The 24206-nt window shown below is 49.6% G+C and overlaps 2 protein-coding genes across 2 annotated transcripts in view; both read left to right on the top strand.

Annotated features, from left to right (window-relative positions):
* The window catches only part of LOC144731386 (uncharacterized), a 68843-nt gene extending 48253 nt beyond the window's left edge, over nt 1–20590 (top strand). The window contains exons 6-14 of the mRNA XM_078612403.1: nt 990–1341; nt 2304–2390; nt 4230–4320; nt 5085–5211; nt 7827–7999; nt 14991–15157; nt 16494–16534; nt 17526–17890; nt 18680–20590. Coding sequence (XP_078468529.1) covers nt 990–1341; nt 2304–2390; nt 4230–4320; nt 5085–5211; nt 7827–7999; nt 14991–15157; nt 16494–16534; nt 17526–17890; nt 18680–18753 — 1477 coding nt within the window. The 3' untranslated portion in view covers nt 18754–20590. The remainder of the gene's footprint in view (nt 1–989; nt 1342–2303; nt 2391–4229; nt 4321–5084; nt 5212–7826; nt 8000–14990; nt 15158–16493; nt 16535–17525; nt 17891–18679) is intronic.
* LOC144731553 (procathepsin L-like) overlaps nt 1–24206 on the top strand; it is a 429171-nt gene that overhangs the window by 264431 nt on the left and 140534 nt on the right. The gene's annotated exons all lie outside the window — the stretch shown is intronic.

The following is a 24206-nucleotide window of genomic DNA, read 5'->3' as shown; positions in this document are numbered from 1 at the left end:
TGAGAATTATTTTATTATGTTTTATTTTTATTATTTGATTACTTCCCTTCTACTTGACTTTACCGAAAGAACCAAGAAGATGTTTTTTTTTATTTAATAAATGTTTGGAAAAGTTATTAAGTTACAATTAACGTCTGTTCGGGTTATTTTCATTTATTTTCTAGGTAAAATTTGTTATTTTTATGGTACATAACGGGTTTCCAGGAAGGGGTTCGACTTATAATGGCTCGACTTGCGATTTGTCGTCCAGGAATCAATTAGGTCGTGGGTGTGGGGGGCGCCTGTATATATGTTGAACTTCTTTCGCACCGCACTTAGCCAGCCGCGCTAATCGGAAGTTTCGGGAGAAGGACAACAAACTTAACACACACAAAAAAGGTTGTGTGTGACCAGAGACTAGGCCTAATACTACCTAAGGTCTGAAGCGGGATGATTAATGTGTGCAATTACGAAAAACTATTAATACATAATTGATGAGATCTGGCTATAGCTGTGTATCTGAGATGAAGTTCTATAATGGGATTGGCGAGGGTGGTGGTGATACATGTGGGAAATAACATTTTCTTTTTTTACAAACGTCGGTGCTAGAAACACCACTAATTGCAATCTGTCATGGCAGTACTTTCGTCGTCCTGCAGCCTGGTGCAGGAATTAAGCAGTGAATATGTACTTGTTGAATTTAAATCACTGGCTTTCAGCTGTTGCATTGACGTAATTTTTTTATAATAAAGAATTGGAATGACCAATTTGGTGGGCGGTGGAATGGCCCAGCGGGGGGAGCACATGTTCAAATCCCGCAGCCAACCCGGATGATCGCTGCGGGTGTTGCGGACGTTAAAGACCCCCCCCGCGTGACGTAATTCGCAAGAGTGCGTGCCACAGTGTCGGGGTCAACATTTGCCAAGTTCGAAAATTTATTATACATTTTCTTTTTAAAGAATAAAACATTCAAACGAGGTGCCCCCCCCCCCCTCGCCGCCGTGCCACAGGATCTTCCTGCAGAGCAACCGCGTGTTCCTGCTGAGGAACCGGCGCCGGGCGTTCGGGCAGTGGGCGGCCCACAAGACGAGCTCAGACCCGGCTCCCCGGGGGGGCGACGCATCCGCAGCGGCGGCGCCGCAGCTCGCGGCGGTGACGACGGCGGCGGAGGCGGCGGCGGCTGCCGCGGCGGCCGCGGCGGCCGCTGCGAACGCGTTGGTGGGAGGGGGGTCGACGCGGCTCAAGGAGCGACGGGCGGCGCGGAGCCGACGCGCCACGCGGGGAACGGAGGACGACATCATCCGCTGCATCTGCGGCATCTTCCGCGAGGAGGGGCTCATGATCCAGTGCGAGAAGTGCGAGGTGCGTGCCTTGCGTGCGTTCGCGTCTTGGTGTGCGTGCGTGCCCGTGTTTGTATGCTAGTGTGGGGAGCGGTAGTGTAGCGGTTAGCGCGTTGTGCTTCGTACCTGGCGACCCGAGTTCGATTCCCGCTCACGGCCAACGTCATTGACAATTATCTGAACTGGTGCTGGGTAGACTCAGCCTAAAATTAATACCTGGTGTAAACATCATCACTGGGGAAACAAAGGCGGCCGGGCGTGGTGTTGGCCACCCACCACCTCGTGTGCCGTGCCGGCCTTCATAGGTGCTCGCCAACATCACTTGCCCCAACAGTCTTTTGAGGCTATACTGGGCATCTTTGTATACCAGTGTGTGTCTGTGAGTGAGCGATTTCTGAAATGGGTGTTTACAGCCACCGCATGCCCCCAAGCGGCTTTTGTTTCGCCGGATATATGGGGCTAAATGGGGACAGCACGAGCTGCAGAAGTGATAGACTGATGTGGTACAGAAGGATGTGCAGCTGATGTGGCTTGCCGATGATTGGTACCAGCTGTGTTAAGATCGGCCTCTATGGAGCAGGTTTGTGAAGGACGCTACTGGGGAGTTTGGAGGCGGTTGCCCTCATTCAACAATGGAGGGCACAGGAGCGATTCTCACAACAACGAGTGGAGCGCCGGGCAGCTAAAATGAAGAAAATTGGCCCAGTCGGGAGGACATTTGATCCATCTGCCAGTCATCTCAGTCAACCCATGGCACTTGGGTCTCTCCTGCCAACGAGCCTTTGACACTTCGAAGATGCGCTCCAACGTTTGCATTTCGTAGTCACGAGTGTGCATGCGTGTGTGTGCGTTCGTATGTGCGTGCGTGTGTGCATGCGTGTGTGTGCGCATGTGTGCGTGTGTGTGTGGCATGTGTGCGTGTGTGTGTGCGCATGTGTGTACGCATGTGCGTGTGCCGTGCCACCCTGCCGTCACCGCCCCCAGGTATGGCAGCACAGCGACTGCATGCGCGTGGCTGGGGACGTGGAGCGGTATCTGTGCGAGGAGTGTGATCCTCGATCCATCGACAGGGTAAGACCCCCAACCACATGCGGAGACGGAGGCCAAAATCCCCCATCGTGGCTGTGGGTGAGCGTGGTGGTTGTGGGTGAACTTCGTGGTTGTGGGTGAGCGTCGTGGTTGTGGGTGAGCGTCGTGGTTGTGGGTGAGCGTGGTGGTTGTGGATGAGCGTCGTGGTTGTGGGTGAGTGTGGTGGTTGTGGGTGAGCGTGGTGGTTGTGGGTGAGCGTGGTGGTTGTGGGTGAGCGTCGTGGTTGTGGGTGAGTGTGGTGGTTGTGGGTGAGCGACGTGGTTGTGGGTGAGCGTGGTGGTTGTGGGTGAGCGTCGTGGTTGTGGGTGAGTGTGGTGGTTGTGGGTGAGCATGGTGGTTGTGGGTGAGCGTGGTGGTTGTGGGTGAGCGTGGTGGTTGTGGGAGAGCGTGGTGGTTGTGGGTGAGCGTGATGGTTGTGGGTGAGCGTGGTGGTTGTGGTTGAGCGTCGTGGTTGTGGGTGAGGGTCGTGGTTGTGGGTGAGCGTGGTGGCTGTGGGAGAGCGTCGTGGTTGTGGGTGAGGGTCGTGGTTGTGGGTGAGCGTGGTGGCTGTGGGTGAGCGTGGTGGTTGTGGGTGAGCGTGGTGGTTGTGGGTGAGCGTGGTGGTTGTGGGTGAGCGTGGTGGTTGTGGGTGAGCGTGGTGGTTGTGGGTGAGCGTGGTGGTTGTGGGTGAGCGTGGTGGTTGTGGGTGAGCGTAGTGGCTGTGGGTGAGCGTGGTGGTTGTGGGTGAGCGTGGTGGTTGTGGGTGAGCGTGGTGGCTGTGGGTGAGCGTGGTGGTTGTGGGTGAGCATGGTGGTTGTGGGTGAGCGTGGTGGTTGTGGATGAGCGTGGTGGTTGTGGGTGAGCGTGATGGTTGTGAGCGTGGTGGTTGTGAGCGTGGTGGTTGTGGGTGAGGGTCGTGGTTGTGAGTGAGCGTGGTGGTTGTGGGTGAGCGTGGTGGTTGTGGGAGAGCGTCGTGGTTGTGGGTGAGTGTCGTGGTTGTGGGTGAGCGTCGTGGTTGTGGGTGAGCGTGGTGGTTGTGGGTGAGCGTGGTGGTTGTGGGTGAGGGTCTTGGTTGTGGGTGAGCGTCGTGGTTGTGGGTGAGCGTGGTGGTTGTGGGTGAGCGTGGTGGTTGTGGGTGAGCGTGGTGGTTGTGGGAGAGCGTCGTGGTTGTGGGTGAGCGTGGTGGTTGTGGGTGAGCGTCGTGGTTGTGGGTGAGCGTGGTGGCTGTGGGTGAGCGTGGTGGTTGTGGGTGAGCGCGGTGGTTGTGGGTGAGCGCGGTGGTTGTGGGTGAGCGCGGTGGTTGTGGGTGAGCGCGGTGGTTGTGGGTGAGCGTCGTGGTTGTGGGTGAGCGTCGTGGTTGTGGGTGAGCGTGGTGGCTGTGGGTGAGCGTGGTGGTTGTGGGTGAGCGTCGTGGTTGTGGGTGAGCGTCGTGGTTGTGGGTGAGCGTGGTGGTTGTGGGTGAGCGTGGTGGCTGTGGGTGAGCGTGGTGGTTGTGGGTGAGCGTGGTGGTTGTGGGTTGGTGTGGTGGTTGTGGGTGAGCGTCGTGGTTGTGGGTGAGGGTCGTGGTTGCGGATCAGCGTTGAGGCTGTGGGTCAATGAGTTGGGAGAGATTTAAGAAACTCACATGTCTCAACTGCCGCACAGGGGAGATCTATTCAAACTAGCAACCTCTGTATCACACGTCGAGTTGTTGTGGTAAACCTTACACCATGGCAGCATCTCTCACACATTGACTGCAAAACCGCGTCGATGCAAATGCCACAACTATGGTCAACCTTTGCGTCTTTGTGTTTTTACGCAACGATGACTCCTCGCCGTTCTCCCGCCAATGTCCTCGTGCAGGAGGTGCCCATGGTTCCTCAGCCCCCGTTCGCTGAGCCAGGCAGAACTTACTTCATGTGTCTGGAGCTCGACGAGCTGCTCATCAAAGTGGGTGAGTGCGGATACAACCCGCCACTGCGGTCGACTGCCAGGTTCCCCATCCACATCGCTCGTTATCGGCATTCAAAGGAAAGTATGTTTTCCCCCAAGTTTTTGTTATCCAAATTGTCATATTGGCGTCATTTCACGAGACCGAAGTATCCAATCGGATCTCTCACAGAGCACAGTGATCCCTTCCTGTTAAAGAATGACCCGTCTAAGAAAATACCGACAGAGCGACCTTTGACATCCCTTCAAGTGACCCCAGGCCCACACAGTAAGGGACAGCACTGTTCCCATGCACCCTAACACACCGTTGCTCGACGGCCATATGAATGTTTTATTTGATAAGCTGTAATCACAGCGATGTGATGATCGTGACTCTACCTGTGCTACTTTACAAGGAGCTGCACATGTGTTCTTTTTAGAGTAGACGTTCGGGCCACGTAAGGTCAAGTTAACAAACATATGTGCACACACACATGCACATACAAAGACAAAGATCCCCCGTATAAATTTCGATTTAAAGCTTTCGTGACTGCAGGGATTCGAAACGTCGTGAGAATGTTATTGTTTTATTTTGATTATTTTATTATTTCCCTTCTACGCGACTTTACCAAAAGAACCAAGAATATGAATCCCCCGTATAGCCTTAACAGACTGTTGGGGAAGGTGCTGTTTGCACCTTTAAAGGTCGGCACATGTGACATCTATGTGTGTCTGTATGCTGTGACATCTCTATGTGCTGTGACATCTCCCCGTGTGTCTGTGCTGTAGGCGACTGCACGTATGCGTCCCGGGAGCTCCCTCCTCGGCGGTTCCCCCCTCGCCGTGCGGGGCAGTCGCCCTCCGACCCCAAATCCCTGGACATCATGCGCATCGAGAAGCTGTGGAAGGATGACAGGTGACATTTGCATCACCGCACAAACATAGTTGAGGTAAGGGCGGTAAAGGTGCAGCCCTGCATGAGGCTGCGGATGTCTCATGTGATGCAAAGGGCATTGCTGATCTCAGCTTGAAACATACACAAGCCGAGCTCCCTTCTCTGCCTCCACATACAAATATACTTTAGTATATATATTTGAGTATATATTTGTATTGCTTAAGCAAGCAAACTCTGGACAGGTTTTGACATTCTCTCTCGTCAGCAGAGTCACCCTTGTTAAACAAATGCCGCTGTGCGATCACATGTTATTTGAAACATCACTCCATGTAAACATCAGTCTGGAAAGCCAATAGACCGAACTTCCTATGTCCTGCCACCACAGTCCAGTATCGGATGTGTGGTGAGGCTCTCCAAAGTGCACGGCTCCTCCGAGGAGACGACAGACCTCACACATGCTGCAGTCTTGTGTTTCACCGTGGTCACACATGTCAGGGTGGCTACAGTAACCCCAAATGCGTCAGGGTCGCTAGATTAGCCCCCACTTCTACATATTGACCTTTGACACGGCCGACTCGTTCGAAAATGACTACGGTATATCCAGGCCGACCCGTCTATGTCTGCACCGTCGACGAGGCATTCTGCAACGTCGATGTACATTTACAGTCCGTTTCCACCGATGATTTTTCATGAGGTTCCTTTGTGGCTAGAAACCTTTTTCTGTGGTTTCAGACGGCCAAAGTTTATTTTTGTTCAACAGGATTAGAATTCGAGAGACCCAGGATAGCCTCGTTTGCAAGAGTTATCTGGGGCATTGGTCTACCAGAAGAGGGCGATGATTGCTGTGCATTATCCCAATTGAGTAGCATGGCCATGCGGTGGATGTCTGGCAGAGGTCGCAATCGGGTACTCCGATACCCGTACCCTACCCGATACCCGGCTACCCGTACCCGGCTGGGTACGGGTACCCGTTTGCGACCCTGGTGCGGCCGGGTACGGGTACGGGTAGGGCCGTGAGCCACTGGTGAGTAACCGTTTGTCACTCATTTCCCAACGTCTTGTCTCTTCTCACAATTCAAGTTCCTAGAATCAACCCACCCGCGCCTGCAACATGGCTTCATCCCAGAGGTCGCAATCGGGTACCCGTACCCTACCCGATACCCGGCCGGGTACGGCTAGCCGGGTATCGGGTAGGGTAAGGGTACGGGTACCCGTTTGCGACCCTGGTGCGGCCGGGTACGGGTACGGGTAAGGAATCAAAACCCGTTTGCGACCTCTGATGTCTGGCGACAATTCAACACGTCTTGATCGTTCCATTTTGCTTGCGACCGACCGCTCCGCTGGTGTCCCGGTGTTCGGCACGAATCCTGCGATCACGCACAGGCGGTTAACACCCTGTTGCTTTTTGTTGGCTTCCGATAATGCATCGGCAGCCATAGTTCGGCACCCGACGGGCGACTAAAGTCACGCTTTGTTTATGTGTAAAGACGCTGCTCGCGGAGGCCTGTTTAGACACGTTTACTGTCCGTGATGCTGCCAAGCTTGAAACTATCAAAATGCGGGGGGACTCGGCAGGGTTGAGCGGGGCTCGCAGCCGTGAGAAGCGCCACTAAGTGCCCTCGAGTGGAGTTCACTCAACGCTCTGAACCGGTTACGCCCGTGAAACGCGACGGAATGTGACGGAGTCTCGGGTGTATTTTTTTCTAAGTAAAAAAAAATCTAACTTTTCAGGAGCTGTTTGTTTTCTCAACCTAATGCGTAGGTCTCTCGCTCTGCCAGAAAACGGCCTGTCATTATAAATTTTAATATGATGTATATTGAATATATTGCAGATTAAATTATTTATTTTCGATGAAGCAACAGTCGTATGCCAGACACCTGCAAAAACGAGACCTTCCATCTCAAAGGGAATATTCAGATTGTAATAAAGACATAAAAAATATTATAATTGTCAGATACCATTTCAATTAAATTTTGTGCTCGTTTAAAATGTATTTTATATAATGATTCCTGGATAGAACCACTTTAGATTTTGAGTTTTCCATTTAATTCAGCTCCTGCAACGAGGTTTTTAATTTGTTGATGATAGGTCCCGGAAGAAGATGATGCCACGAACCCAGTACTGTAGGAGTCGGTCTAATAGGAGGCACTTCATTAGGACTCACTCACCCTCCATCAGCACTCACCCCAACAGTCTGTGTAGGCTGTTAAGAGGGTATTTGTATCTGTGTGTGAATATATGTCTGTGTCTGTTTATGGGGAGTGGTAGTTTAGCGGGCTAGGACACTCCCGCTCACGGCCATGACGAGTGACGAACATCTGGACCGATGCTGGGCCTCCTCTAGGTCGACTCAGCCTCAAATGAGTACCTGGTGGTGCGATATTTAAACATCGCCACTGGGGAGGCAAAGGCGGTCGGGCTTGGTGCTGGCCACCCACTGTCTCGTATGCCATGCTGACCTTAACAGGTGCTCGCTAACAGCGCTTGCTCCACCAGTCTGTTAAAGGCTTTACGGGGGCTGCGCTGTTATTTGTCCTATGTATATGCGTGTCTATGTATATGCGTGTCTATGTATATGCGTGTCTATGTGTATGCGTGTCAATGTGTATGCGTGTCTATGTGACTGCGCGAGCAGCGGAGAGCGCTTTGCCTACGGCTACCACTACCTGCGCCCGGAGCAGACGCACCACACGCCGTCGCGTCGCTTCTTCCCCAACGAGCTGTTCCGCGTGCCGGTGTACGAGACGATGCCGCTGCATGCCGTGGAGGCACACTGCTGGGTGCTCGACCAGTCCACGTACTGCAAGGGTAGGCCCTGCCTCCCACTCACGCACGCACGCACGCAAGCTCGGCGGCACCCCCCGACGCACACGCACCGGCACCGGCACCTGCACTCGCGTGCGATTCGAAACGCTATCGCCGCTACGAGCACCATCGCCGCACTGCTAGCGGCCGCTGGTCACTACTGCCATTAGGCTTTGTGATCGATACCGTGCTCATCGACACTAACGTTGTTACTACCAAGGACAAAGATCCCCAGTGTGACCTTAACAGGCTGTTGGGGGCAAGTTCTGTTAGCGAGCACCTACGGGTGCTGGCACGGCACACGAGTGGGTGGGTGGCCAGCACCACACCAGTGTGGTCACCCGCTTTCGTCGGCGCTGCCAATTTGGGCTTCAGCACCTATGCTAAACGCCCGTGGCAGAACCATCGCCACTGGAAGCACCATCACTATTTTCATTCAGGTGAATACCACTGGAATCGCAACCAGTCGCCACCGTTACCACAATCATCACCATCGGTACCCACCATTCGATACTAAGTGACAGTGACATCACCACGGCGCCTGTGCTAGGCCAGGTGCACTTTGAGGCAAGGCTCGCTGACAGGAGGTCTCGAGACAGACCCAGGTGCCATGGGTTGGCTGATTGAGATGACTGCTAGATGTACCAGCTGTACCCCTGCACCCCCTACTGTGCCACCACCTTCATCACCAACACTTGCACTGTCACCTCCACCATCATCACTATCAGCACTGTCACCTGTCACCTCCACCATCACCACAACCAACACAATCACCACTCATAATAAAGATTTTTGGGTTAGATCGCATTAATTATAAATGTGTCGCAACCCTCCACCACCCGACACGGCCAATCAGTAAAAAATGTGTCACGTTGACAAAAGACAAATAGTTCACTATGTTTGTTGAAGAGTGAATTCACACCATTTATAATTTGAGTACGACGTTTCGCTTAAAATTAAATCCAGCACCTTCGGGAGATTTGCCAGAATCGTGAAGCCATCCACCTGCTTCCGGTCTTAAATAATGTAGAATGACGTCATCATTGTTGAACCCCATCAGGTTTCGAGATCAGAGGCGGGCATGGGGATGTATACAATTATGTAATAGATCAGTAATCAGCCACTTAGCATGTGACTCACCTAAAGTAGTGAACAATTTGTCTTTTGTCAACGTAGCACATTTTTTACTGATTGGCCGTGTGGGTGGTGGAGGGTCGCGACACATTTATAAATAATGCGATCTAAGCCAAAAACCTTTATTATGAATAATACTGGTCGCGAAAGCTTACGTGTTAAACAATCACCACTGCCATCACCACTATTATCACCACTACCAGCACCATCATCAACACCACTGCCATTGCTACCCACCAGCATTACCGCCGTTACCATCATTATGAGAAGTGAGCTGTCATAATGAAGGCTACACCAGGCCGTATAATCTTAACGTGGAATTTACACCACAACCGATGTCAACATTTTAGCCACCGGATAACAATTCTTAGATGATTGTTTGACTTTGACTTGTGGCAGAGAATGAATGCCAAGGTCAAAGGCAATGGGAGGAACATTGCCCATGAGGCCTCTGGAGTCATTTGTGATTTTCATTATTTATTTGGTTGTTTCCGCATAATTAATTCTTAATAATGTTTAACCATGATCCGGTCAGAGTTCAGGCCATCCGTTAGTCATTGGCGTCACGTTTCATCATTGTCAGCGGTAATATATTAAAAAATATTGATTCGGTTGCATCAATTTTACCCTCAATGAATGGCGACTGCAAACACACATATCCATTTCCTCTGTGTGTGTGTGTCTGTCTCTTTTCTTGTTTAATAGTTGCACAGTGAGTGAATGTTGCAGTGATCAATGAACTCACTAATCAGCTGGTTTGCTTGCAAAGTTGACAATTTTATTCCCGCTGCAGCCTCCTTAAAATTTATTTGGGTGAAATTGTCGGAACGTTCCATCCGCTGGAGAGCAGCGTGCGTTATAGACCCTTCTCGAGATTGTTTGCAAGAGCACGTGCTTTCTAAGTCGTTGTCGCAGACAAAATAAAAACTTTAGAAATTCAGCAAATTCAATTGAAGCTGGTTGTGGTAGGACGCGCGCCTATTCAAAGGTTGATGGATCATGCGGAACCGTTGACACTCTCAAACCTGCTGGGCGGTGAGATGGCCAGGCAGCACAGCAAGTGGGTTTCGCAAGCCTGTGTTTACAGACTTTTCAGTGTTTTTCTGATCTCTTCCCACGTGCCAAGCAATCTGCAAAATGGAGTTTTGTAAAAACACAATCCAATTCAGGACTCTCATAAAAAAAATAGTTTACAGACACCTGGATGCCTGCATGTCATTATTATAGTTTCCAAATTTCTCTTGGAATACATGCTCTCATTACTCAATGTATATGTTAATGTGGGAGCTCATGTGGATAAATAGCAACCGTTTCCTATATTCATGCAGGAAAGCCTCACTGAATCTCAAGGATATATATTTTTTAGGAGAGGCCCAACATTGTGAACAGCTAGTTGATCGGCAGGTGGAATGTGGGTGCGGTAAAGTGTGGGCACTCCCACTGCTTCTCAGACGTCTGCCCTGCGTGGAAGGGTGATGCCAATTACCATGTAGAGAGGCTCTCTTGAGCCTCTCTCTGTGAAGGTGCTTCCTGCCAGCAAGTTGCATGAGCCAGTAATTGCAGGGCTGTACCTTTACTGACATTGTGATGTTTCTTCTTCCTCTTCTCCTTGCAATTCCTTAATGAGTTTGTTGCGTGTGGGAGGAAATCGGAGCACCCAGAGAAAATCCAATATCTCCGCGTGTGCGATATTAATGCATCGGAGCGGAGCGTCACAACTCAGCTCTACGGGGCCCTGCCAGCTTCTGCCCCCCCACCCCCCATCAGACAGCTCGCGCAATTAACATCACGGGGCTGCACCGGCACGCCGCACGGCCGGCCTCTAAATCACCACCGCCCCCCCCCCTCCTCTCCCCCTCACGCAGAACACGCCGTGGCTTATGTGTCGTGGATTCTGCAGTTTGCATTCAGTTGGCGTGACCTGACTGACAGCACACGCACGCCTTCTGGCTGAGATTCTGCGTTTGAACCCAGAGTGGCCTGCAGTGATTAAATTGGGTCATCAGGCTTACCAGCACGAGCACAGCCCTCTCTGTCAATCCCACTGCCGGATGAGGGACTCTTCCACCCATGCACGTGCGGTGTCGTGGGAGCTATTTGACCTTCTGCTCACCGCGGCTGACCAGTGCTGGGTTGGTGAAAGAGTTTGAAGGCAGGGAACAAGGACGTGGGAGCATAGCAGTAGGGTGCAACAATGCGTTTTGCTGCACCGTCGTCTGTGCTGCCGCCGCAGCCTACAAACACCAGTTCACCAGTTACGCACACAGTGGCCGCACACATCCGAGCACGAGCCGGGCTCCAACCTGCTTGAGTTCCAAGATCCAATGCAATCGGGCACATTATGGCTGATTTGCTCAGAGGCCATATATATGTATATATGTTTTAAACCACACCATTGTAAAAGGGTGGCTTGGTGGCTGACGTGGTTAACATATTCTTCGTTTTTTTCGGTAAAGTCACGTAGGTAAAAAATTTAAATTAATAAAAGTAAAATAAAAATCACGACGTTTCGGAGGCAACACAAGCTTCCGTCTTCAGGTGGAACCGTCACAGCACGATTGCTGTATCAAGTAAGATTGCTGATACAGCAGATTGCTGATACAGCAATCGTGCTGTGACGGTTCCACCTGAAGACGGAAGCTTGTGTTGCCTCCGAAACGTCGTGATTTTTATTTTATTTTTATTTTACTTTTATTAATTTTCATTTAAATTTTTTACCTACGTGACTTTACCGAAAAAACCTAAGAATATGAATCCTTGCAGTCACGAAAGCTTCAAATCAAGTGGTTAACATAGTCCAAGAGAGCAAGGAGCCAGCATCTGCTATAGGACGTTGTGTCTGGGCAGCCAGGTTTCTTTATAGATTTCAGCTGACAGCAGCAGCAGCAGCTAAAGCAGTTGGCCGAGGTGAGCGGTCGGCTCGGGGGACGTATAACGACTGTTAGAGTCAAGCGACAGCACTGCTGGGGTCCTGGGTTTAAGTTAATTTAGTTTCTGGTCTCAGCCCAGTCACCAATGACTGCACAAAACAACCCTATTTTTATAAACGTTCATATTAAATCTTTCATCTGGGGTGGAGTGGTGGCGCAGTGGCTAGTGCATTGCGTTCTGAACCTGGCAACCCGAGTGCAATTCCCGGCCCAGGCTCACATTAACGGCGAAGTGATATGAAACACCGGAGCAAATTTTGTGATGTTACGGTTTGTTTATTTGCTTTGCAGTAATTGGTGGCCGTGGATGAAACAATCTCGCATGTACACGTGTGGTACAGGGAGTGGAGCAGTGGCACAGTAATTGGCACTGCACTGCACCGTGAACACGGCCTCGGCTAGCATCGGTGATGACGGGGGGGGGGGAGGCGGGGGAGATATCGGAACCGGTCTTGGGCTCCCACCCACCACCAGTTACACTGCCCAGCGGCGGCGAAGTGTGGAAAAAATAATTCCCTATAACCATCGTCCAGCAGTGGATTGGCAAAAGGGCTGTATATGCACGTAGGCGTAAGTGGAGAGATCCGTGTCTCCTCCTACGTGTCGGAGGCAGTGGTGAATCCGTTAGCTCGTCTCTGGACCTCATTTGTTGTAAGAAAAAAATATATAACCTCGGTGATGAGTCATCACTATAAATCTTGTGTCCCTTCACCTCCTTCAGCAGCAAGTCCCAGTGGCACACGCAGCGTTTAATGAGCACCCAATCAATAACTGTGAAATTGGAAGTCAGCTCCGACGATACATTATTTCTCCGTTTACCCCAGACATCCTCACTGAGTCTGAATGCTTTGTCAGGAGCGCTTGCCTGCGGCGCTCTGCGTGTGTGCGCAGTTGCAGTTTGAGTACAGTGTTCTCTGAAATGCGTGGGTTTTCCCTGTGCGTTCAAGTGTTCTTTGCTCCCACATGCTTGTGCAAATCCGAAAGAAATTGGGCAGACATGCTAAGGAGGATCTGACTGATGATGAGTCTTGAGACCCGGTGAGGCTCTCCTTGTGAAGTTATATTTTTATTATTAACGCTTTCCAACTAAGCGTTAATGCATTGGCTCATGAGGGACTTTGAGCGACCTAAAAATATGCAAATGTATTTTAAGGATTTACCTAGAACTTGGCAATAAAAAAAACTGAGAATTGGAAGCCTTTTTGGCCAAAACGATGGCATCGTAAGCCATCAGAAGGTAACACTCTTTATTGCTATTTAAATACTGTATTTCAGTAGACAAGCATGTGTGATAAATGTTACAAAGAATTTGCAACATTTTAAAATACATTGTCAACATATCATTCCCATCTCATGTTATCCACAATCTGAATGGGCTCAAAATTTGAAATAAATATTTAACCAATATATATTTACGTTAATAATTATGCTTCAGAATTATTTGCAACCTTTGGTCAATTCATTGCTGGATGAAGGCGAGCGATACCATTTGAGTCATGAGGGTCGTTTGACCATACTTCACCACGCTGGTCAGTGTGGGTTTGTAAGTGGGGGGGGGGAAGGAGCCCAGGACCGATTCAAACATCACTCGCCTATGATGTTAGCCGTGGCTGGGTATCTAACTCTGGTTGCCAGGTTGATAGCGCAGTGTGGTAACCACTGCACAACCATTAGTTTGCATGGAGAGTAAATGCTTTTTTTGCTTTTAAAGTTTCAATTGTGCAACAGTGCCACCTGGCTGTTACAGTATGCATGTGTGTGTGCGTGTATATCCTCGGCTCTAGAGCTGGTTTACAAGTGACATTTATAACTTTAGGACATTTCCCAAGGAATTTCACGGTGGAAATTTGGATGTTCGGAATAGCATGTGACAAAGAGGCTGTGTTGTAATTTTGAAGAGGGAGGCTGTAATGGTTGGACACATGTATGTGTACATTTGTAGGGTGGAGGAAGGCATGTGTCAGTAGCACCCAGAGGTCAATTACAGCTGGGATTTATATCGCGTCTAAATGCAACCGCATCTGAAGAGGCCAAACCAATCGGTGGGACACCCTGAGGAAAGTAGACTCGTTCATTTGCTGTAATGGTTGGACGCATGTATGTGTACGTTTGTAGGGTGGAGGAGGGCATGTGTCAATAGCACCCAGAGGTCAATTCCAGCTGGGATTTATATCGCATCCAAATGCAACCGCATCTGAAGAGGCCAAACCAATCGGTGGGACACCCTGAGGGAAGTAGACTCGTTCAGTCGTTTGAAAAAGAGAAACACATTTGACTACAGGCGGAAAAGATGCCTTGGTCCTGGACTTGAACAAGTCGAGGAGTCGACAGCGCGGACGCTCGGGGGGAGGAAGTCGGCACGAAGGGCAGCAGATGAGATGGAATGAACGCCCACTGAGTGGAGGATGACTTGGGGCTTCGACAGAAAGCCTTAGTTGCCGGAGCAAAAGAGCGTATGGAGAGGTGGGAGAAGTGTGCGTGGGGGGGAGGAGAGTAACATGAGGTGGGGGAGAAGTAGGCAAGGGCAACTTTATGACCAAAGGAGAGAAGATCATGAGCCAAAATAGGTGGTGATGATGAGACTGTAAGTGTGGCCCGGTATCAACTGGTATCAAGAATGAAGCGGCACGAGGCATTGACTGCGATGACCTATTCACCCCGACCTGTTTGTTTTGTCTTCTTGGTTCTTTCGGTAAAGTCACGTAGAATGGAAATAATAAAATTATACAAATACAACATAATAAAATTATTTTATTATGTTTTATTTAAAATTCTTTTATTATGTTTTATTTTTATTATTTTATTATTTCCATTCTACGTGACTTTACCGAAAGAACCAAGAAGATGAATCCCTGCAGTCACGAAAGCTTTAAATCGAAACTGTTTGTTTTGCTAACACCGACGGGACACTCGCCCCCTCCCGCCGGCAGGACGTCCCGCGGGCGCGCAGGAGAAGGACGTGTACATCTGCGACTTCCGCCTGGACAGGTCGGCGCACCTCTTCTTCAAGATTCAGCGCAACCCGTACCCCGTGTGCACGCAGCCGCACGCCTTCCAGGCCTTCCAGCAGCGTCTGCAGCCCAAGCGAAACTACACGGTCAGTAGCCCCCACGCTCACACAGCGCACGGAAACAACAGTTCAGTTAGTGTTGTCTTTAGGCAAGTGCCAGTGGGGGAGGTGTAGAGGTCAGCCTTCTACATATGTGAGCTCCCAGAGGCATATGACAGCAGTGAAAATTGATAACTGTGCTGTACTGATGAATCAAAATGAGTATGATACCAGTCAACCCGTGTATTTTTATATTTTTTTCACTGCTGCCTCTTGGGATGGCTGTGCTGTCAACTCTTGTTGGCCTAATCAACGAAATTGGCCACACATTCAACTCTTGAGTTAGTGGTCTGGACAAGGCTGAGCGATTTCTAAATAGATTATGGTGGTCACATGGAAAGTATGATGGGAGTACAGTACTCCCTCGTTATTCGTGAGAGATACGTTCTGGACATGCTCGTGAATAGCAGATTTCGCGGATAATGATATTGACCTTTTAATGAATGACCAAAAAAATTTAATTAAATATATGGAAATTATAAAAACGCAATAAGCAAAATTGGTTATAATAAACAAAGTAAATGAAAATGAACGTTAAAGTATTAAATCATAGTTTGTAAATGAACTTACCTTAAATTATGATCATTCTGTGCAGTGCAAGGATGCAGTAATGATGGTGCTGACGACGATGACGATGACGGTGGTGGTAATGATGATGATGAACATTGTGATGTCGTTACTGCTCCCACATAGACACATGCGGATAGACTGGGGGGGGGGGGGGGTCATCCGGATCGTCCGTAGATGAGCAAGGGCTGGCAGGCGAGGCAGCGGTGGCGGACGCGGAGGTGGAAGGGAGGATCGAGCGAGGCTGACTCTCTCTCTCGATGCAGTTGTCGTGTAGAGTTACAGATGCGAGTGGCGGATCGCCAAAATTTCGGATAGCAAGTTCGTGGAAAACGAGGGAATACTGTGGCGCATCGCCGATTTCGTGAGCACACGTTAGTGCGTTATTCCATCCGATTGTTTCCAACCTGAATGCATTTTCTGTTCGTGATGGGTTTTCTCATCGTTCACAGAAACCGTTGAGTTTGAACAAATGGGGCGAAACGTTGGACATTGTGCTGAACAACGCGCAGCACAGCACAGCAGAACCCGCGAAAAACCAACACGGTGGAACTATTATTTTTGTTTTATATTCATCGGTTCCTGGTAGGGACAGCACAGTTAGTTTGACCATGGGGAATATGATCATAGCCTACCAACTATTCATCCTGCAAATAAATGCTCGGTCCCTTATGCATATTGTGACTGGGGTGCCCTGTGCATGTCAGCGTCTGAAGAGGTGGGAGATAATGTATTTGTCTTTGTTGTGTTTCGACAGCCGCACGAGGTACCAGATTGCTACAAGCGCAACGGAGGAAGGTAATAAATGCTGCGTTTTGCCAGGGCGAAGTGTGGGGCTGACCGGGCAGCAGGGCTGCTTGAACAGCCTCTGATGTTTCCCCGTGACCACGATGAAACAAGGCAGCCGTGCAGGGCTGCCTTTGATGGTTCTCCTGTGGAATTCTTGATAGGTTGGCCTTCATTACCGTCTGCGCTGCAGTAATCGTGGGATGCGGTGGCGTAGCGGGTAGCAGCGCGCTGCACTGCGAACCCAGCTACCCGAGTTCGATTCCCTCTCGCGATTCCCTCTCGCGGTCTTGGGCGTCCCCTGCGTCGACCCAGCCTCAAATTTTTTTTTTAAATTAAATATCAAATCCGTTTATATTGCAATATATCCGCTGAAATAAACAGCACCTTAAGACATTTTTGAAAACATAATATTTCTGTGTATGAGGCAAAAATATATTCAAATTTAAACCATATGGCCTTGTTATTGCGAAAGAATTTGTGTAAACATCGCCGCTCAGGAGACAAAGGTGGCCGGGAATGGTGCCGTGCCAACTTTAGTAGGTGCTCATTAACAGCACTTGGCCTAACAGTTTGTTAAAGGCTATAGTAAAAAAAGATTTTAAAAATGCTCATGCCACCCTGTTGGTGGAAAAGGCTCCACAAAAAAAAAATAGCTTATATTTGAGATGTTTCACTTGAAAATTATGATTTTTTAAATCAAACTCATTTATAATGCAATGTATATCCGCTGAAATCAACAGCAGTTTAAGACATTAAAATAACATGATATTTCTGTGTACGAGGCTAAAAGATATATTCACATCTAAACCAAATGGCCTTGTTATTTTTATTGCTGAAGAATGCCAATCGACCCAAACGTTGACAAAAATCCCACGCTGCATTTCTACGCGGCCCGCCATTGATTTTGCAAAAGGTCAATGACGCACCAGCAGTTCACTGCTGCGTCACGAATACAGCAATGCCGATTAACACAAAACATCAATTTGTTTCACTCCAAACGATTGCTTCCAAGGTCGACGTGGAAAAACGACAAGTACAGGCGTGGCAGCGTGGACAGGCAGCACACCTTCCGACGGGCAGAAGAGAGGCCGCACCTGGCTGCCAAGGACCCGGGCCAGGGTCCTGCGCTTGCCGGGCTAGACGCGGGCCGTGACTGCGAGGTGGTGGCGGCGACGACGACGGAAGAGGCCGTGCAGCCTCTGCCCGAGGAGGCGAAGGAGGAGGCGAACGAGGAGGAGGAGGAGGCGATGGATGCTCGCGAACTGGATGGCGGGGGGCAGTCTGGGGAAGAGATGGATCGCAGCGGGACCGAGCGGTTGGATTCCCTGCTGCTGAGGCTGCTGGACAAGCTTCCCGCACGCAGCGGTGAGAGAGTCTCGGACGCAGGACGACGGGGCACTCAGAGGTCAGGGCGCTGAGGCCCCAGGCTTCTTCAGGAGGGTCATTGGCATCACGGCGTAGTTGGCGAAGGACCGTTTGCGCCGAACTTGTGACTTTTCCGACGGCGTTTGCATAAACCGCTCTTGGCCGGCGTATGCCGCCGGTGTGTCTCCAGTGATTTGATTCACGGATCACGGGGGGGGGGGGGGGGGGCGACCACGGGGAGGGTGGCGCTATTTTTATTCAATGGTCGCCGTCTGCTTTGAACTTCGAGCGCCAACTGCAGTGCGCAATTTAACGGAGCTTGCGCATCAAGACGGGGCGACGTGCGGGACCCTTTTAAGGAGGGTCCTGCATTCGGACGTATGGCCAATATCAACGAAATCCTGTCACGTCTGATGTGTTCAGTTACTTTTTTTATTGTTGTTGTTTAGAATGTGATTAATTGTATGTTTTGCTTGTGTGCGTCTTGGTTACATTATGATTGCCCTGCCATATAAACTCAGTCACTGTTATACATCCTGTAGTTCTACCTTGGTGCTCCCAATGTTTAACATGCTCTTAATATTTATCTTTGTGTTGTGTGTGTCACTGTCCCATGTACGTGTCTACGCGTGCACATGGGTTTGCGTGTACCTGCATGTGTGTGCGCGCGTGTATCTGTGTGCGCGTGCACTTGAGCGTACACGTGCCGTCTTTGCGTGCCCCATTCGCCCGCCCCACCCCCCCCCCCCATTTACCCTCTATCCGCCGTTCCCTCTCCCCACCCTCTAGCAATCAACGCCTCCTACCTTTTGGGAGAAGGCAGCGGGAAAAAGCTACGCAAACGGCCAAAGGTCTCGGAGTGATGCGAATGTAGAAACGCGAGGGGGTGCGGGGGGGGGGGGAGAGTGCGGCGGCGGAGGAACGCAGCCGCGTGAGTGCCTTGATTGGTGGAACCGTGGCTCCTACCGCGGCGCTGAAACCACCGACGCCCGGGGCTCCTGCAGCCAAGAACGCCGCTGGAGGGCGGAGGGGGAAGGCTACGTTTGGTGGGGGGGGGGTGAAAAATAAATCATCGACGAGACGCAACCGGATCGTGGCAGAGACTCTTGCGTGGTCCAACGGCTTCGTGGTGGAAGACGTGGCTGGGTGGCGGTTCACGGGGGGGGGGGGGGGGGGACGCTGTAGCCAGTGCTGTTGTTCCCGTTGTCAGAGCACCGAAGCCAGCACTTGCCGAGGCGTCCGTGGGGAGCCGGGACCAAGCGGGGTGGGAGGCTCTCGAGTGTTGCATGCTTTGACGGTCTCAGCCCGGTCACCGTACGACCGCACGACAAAACTCGCCGCAGGATTTTTTTTTTTTTTGCACTTTGATCCGTCCGAGTGCGGCTCTGCCGGTGGGGGGGGGGGTGGGCGGGGTGTATGGGGGGGGCTCATTCGAGGTGTCGCGGGGACGGAGCTCGATCCGCACGGCTTGCGAGAGTGCAACGGAGTTGCTGTGGTAAGGTAGACCCTTGAAGGATGGGTGGTTGCTTTTGCGTCATTTTACATTCATCGCGTGTGGCGGGGGGGGGGGTGACCTGTAACACAGTGTGTATTAAAATAGTGCGCATTCAAGGTCTTGAAATATGTGGAAGCATTTGCGGTAAAAAAAAACGTGTTTTCCCATATGTACACATTGCCAGTTTCTACTTACATTGTGCAGCCTGGAGCCAGAACCCGGGGCCCCCGATTCATGTAGAGCTTTCAAGCTTTTACTCGATCCCAGCATCGTCCGGTGGAAACTCCGCAACAAAAAATATTCCGCTAAAATTGTAGATTTGTGGCTCGATTCCCCGTTGCGGAAAATTGGTTGAAGCCCCCCTCCCGCCCCCCTCCCACACTCTCTGCATGTAAACGGTCGGTAGCTGGTGGAGTGCCGACAGGAGCCACCGCTGCCTTTACATGCGAGAACAACTCGCCCCCGCCAGCGGACTGAGCCGACCACTCGAGGCCCCACACGTGCTCACGTACGTGTGAGAGTATCGCCCTCCACGTGCTCACGTACGCGTGAGAGTGACGCCCTCTGCCGAGGCGTGGAATTGTGGTGTTAAGCCAAACACAGTTAAAGCTACTTAGAAACAATGACGATGATGATGATTACTATGGTGAAGATGATAGACGAGGATTATAATTTTGTAATGATGAGGAGGATAAAGGATAATAATGAATAAAATAATAGCGATTATAATTATGATTGTGGTGGAAACAATCATTGTGATCATGAAGATGCCAATAATTATGGTGATTATGACAGTGGTGATAAATGAAAACGATGATAAAGATGCTGCTGCGGTAGTTGATGATGGTGATTATCCACCAACCACAACATCCACCTCCCCACGATGAGCCATTTACACTACCCAGAATTAATTGCGGTTGAATTGGTGCATGCTTGTAAGGCATGGACCCCCACCACATGAATTAAAATGGCTACATGAATCGGTCCCCTGGCCTCTTGATAACCTTTATTGCATTGCCTCGTTTGTAACGGGAGGACGATGTATCATTTACTCATGGCCTTGACATCTGAATACATCAAGATGGCCTCTTGTTTATAAACCAATTGTTATAATTGTCTTTCATCATTTTTTTTTACTGATGTTAGTAATGCTGTGCTGTTTTTAAGTATTTTTTTAACAATAAAATTGTAGTTGTTGATCATCACACATTTATATTTTTCCCATTATAAAAATAACTTGTGTTGGCAAAGAGAGACCCACTTTACTACAAGGCATTCGTCGAGATTTATTTTGCCCACGGCCACTTTCAGGGGTTGCAGAGAGAGCTAGGCGAGCAGCCTGTCTGCAGTAGGCCTCAATCATGGGCCTCATTTGAAATGTCTATTGACCACATTCGACGGGAGATTTTCTCTACAGAATGTTAGTCTCGAACACAGATGCATCGGCAAGCTGTGAGACCTCAAAACCTCAGAACATTAGGATGCATGCTGGCTGCAGTTGATGCCTAAACCGTGTTTCCAATTCTACATATGAGGACAGTTCAATCAGAAATTCAACGTGTGCCTAAATGTACTGGAACAGCAGGTGACAACACAGGCAGGAGGGAGAGTATTTGAATCCTATTTAAATTAAGTTGTAAACTGAGCTTATCAAACTGCAAAGCTTAAATCGCAAGCTTTCATCAGCCTCTCTATGTGTTCCTTATGACCAAGAGCAGCCATTCCTGAGGATGTGACCAGTCTCCAAATACAAACACAGATCCCTGGATGCAAACGGCGACTTAATAGCCAGGGAAGTTGGAGGTCCTCTGAGGTCAGAACGCTGAGCTGATACTGCTGAGATTCGGGGTTTCAATTCATGCAGCTCCCGATGATTATACTAAATTCTAAATTATAGCACGTTCATGGTCTTAGCCTGGTCAGTAGTGACTGTACAAAGAAACTAATATTCATTTTGGTTCAGCATTTTGGTTAAATCCCGAGTTTTGAGAATTAAGAAATTGTTCACTGCCATGTGAGTAATATCACTGTCAGCAGGTTAGCACCGCTGTGCGAGAGGCCTGCAATGCGTTCTTCCTCTCGTGACGTAACACTACCAAAGTAGCACAATTGGGATTCAATTATAGGGGGAAAAAATGTATTTTTTTTTGTTTTCAAAAGCCAAGAGACCTACACTGTGCTCCTGGAAACACAATTCCTCCTGCAAATGCTGATCGAATCCTCTTCTTCTGAGGCTTTAAGGGATTTTAGTTTCCCCCCAGCTCCTGTGTACATATACTGTGTTATGCCGCATGTATCTGTGCATATCGGTACTGTGTACATATACATACTTATGTGTGCGTAGTACGTATACTGTGTGTATACACGAGAATGCATGGGGCAGTCAAAACGTGATGAGTGTGAGATGGTAAACTTCTCACATGTGGTTTTGATTATTTGAATTCCATAATCATATTTATCTGCCTGCGTGGTGTGCAGTGGTTCAGAGCTTGTGACTCGCAATCAGGATGTTTACCACGTAGGCTTTCGCGACCAATATTCATGAAAAAGGGTTTTTGGGTTAGATCTCATAAGTGTAAATGTATCGTAACCCGCCTAGCGAAACATCGTACTACTCAAATTGTAAATGTTGTGGATTTACTCTCCAACACACTGGTGGGCTGAAGTAGTAAACTAATTGGCGCGTTTTGTTTGTGACAAACCTTACTGGCTGTGTCGGGTGGTGGAGGGTTACGACACATTTATGCTTACGCGATCTAATCCAAAAACCTTTATTATGAATTAGGATGTTGCAAATTTAAAATTCCAGTCCTTTTCCCGAGTCAACAAAATATGAGTTGCGACTGCAAAGTTAACAATGGTCATGCTATAGATACTCTTGCCACTGTCATAGGATGTGGTTCAGCGATGTAATGAAGGAGAGAAGCAGTGCCGCACGCTTTGTTTGAGCAGGAATCCGTTTTTATTTTCACAGTAAATTGTGCAGCCACAGGAAGAAAAAAAACATTGCTTTTGAGATGTTCCCATTTAAAATAATGTTGCTGGATGGGTTTGGATTAGGGCTGCCCCACCCATCCGAGTTTGACTCGGACAGTCTGGGAATTTGCATCTGTGTGCGGAGTGGCATTAATTGATTTATACTTAGACTTGGTACAGGAATTGTGCTGACTTTTATTCCAGGAGAGTGCACGGTTTTGATAGACCGAGGCTGACCGAGAAATAGGCCCCGGGTTTGGTCTTCATTGCAAAGAGGTGGAGACCCAACTGAGGAGGCCGGCACGGTGCCAGAGTAAGCTGACACGGCTGAGATTCTGGGTTTCATTCCAGGATTCACGAAGACCGATCTCAGTCTAATGACCGAAGAAGCCTGGTTACTTATGTCTGCGCAAATGACAAATATCCCGTGATGGTGGATAAATTCACTTTCTATGGCCGAGCTCAGCTCTCATGGACACCGATTACGAGATGATCGACATACCGGGTGAGAGAGAGGTCCGTTGAAGTTGCGCCAGAAGTATTTCTGCGGTATGATATTTCAAGGCGTTTTTGACACACGGTGAGCGCATTGGTAGCTGTGAGAGTTCCATCGTATCGAAGCTTCGTTTGCTGCCGTGAAATGATGCCGCTACGCAATAGAATGTATTCGCAGGGGAGTTGTATTTGGAATGGAACTACACTCATGGGTTTGTGCGATTCAATCTGAAGACATTTTGACTGCTACTCATATGAACAGTATTCGTACACTGCTGATGCTCTACAGGGATGTCACGATTCAGTGCATCCGCGCATCGCTAAACCTGTCACGGGCTGGGGTCACGAGTTGGGGGTCAAAATTCAATTTAACAAATACTTAATCAAAATTTTTTAGCTCTCCGATATATATTTGTGGGTTTTACCCAGTGTTGTTCGGCACGATGCCCAACGTTTTGCTTCAGTTCATCAAGAAGCTCAGCTTAGCGATGGACATGACACCAAACAACGCTCTGCACAAATTGAACACGCCGGAGAGCTTTGCAGCACAACGGCAATATCCAACTCGGTGGCATAACTTATCCTGCCATGATGGTGGCAATGGCTATTGGTTTTTACATACCAATCGCATGGAAAACATGTATTCATTGGAAATGATAGATTCTAATAGGCACAATTAAAATAATGTAATTTGAGCAGAGGAATCGACTTTCATTTGAAGGACAAATTCATCGTCACATCCCGAATTATGTGGGGTACAGGGCCCGATTCGTGTGTTGGCGAACGTTCATTCCCGTCCCGATTTTTTGGCGAAACGGCGCCATCTCCGGCGCCGGTAACCCAGTGCGGCTTCACCCATTTTTTCGCCGGCGTGGGAAATCTGGCCCACGGGGGGTGGCTCCGGCCCTGGCGCTCGCCCCGCTGATAAGCCCAGATTGCGCGGAAACTCGACGGTCCGATTCCCCCGCAGCTGCTTGGTTAAAAAAAAAATTCCCGGATTGGAAATCGTCGATGCACATTGCCGTACGGCTGGGAGCATCCAGCGACGCCGTGGGCACCCGTGCCACCGCGCAAGGGCGTCGGCGTGGCCAGGTTCAACAAATCCAAACAATTCTCTGCTCGCAAAAGATATACCCCCTGTCCACGCGTAATGACTCATAATTGTCGTGCACCCAGGTCTTGCTGGAGACGTAACGAGGTTTTGTCGGGGATGTCGCCTGGTTCGGACACAGCAGTGGACGTTGACTTCCCGTGCGCGTGTGCGCTCTCCGGCAGGTTTTTGTACACGTAAGACGTGCTGGAAAATGCGTTGTGGAATTGCAACACTGAGTTCACTCTCACTCTGTCTTC

This window comes from Lampetra planeri, chromosome 39 (assembly GCF_965212315.1).
Source record: "Lampetra planeri chromosome 39, kcLamPlan1.2.h2, whole genome shotgun sequence".
In the NCBI taxonomy this organism is placed as follows: domain Eukaryota; kingdom Metazoa; phylum Chordata; class Hyperoartia; order Petromyzontiformes; family Petromyzontidae; genus Lampetra; species Lampetra planeri.
The sequence above is the reverse complement of the archived record's forward strand: the minus strand, read 5'-3'. Positions and strand labels throughout refer to the sequence as shown.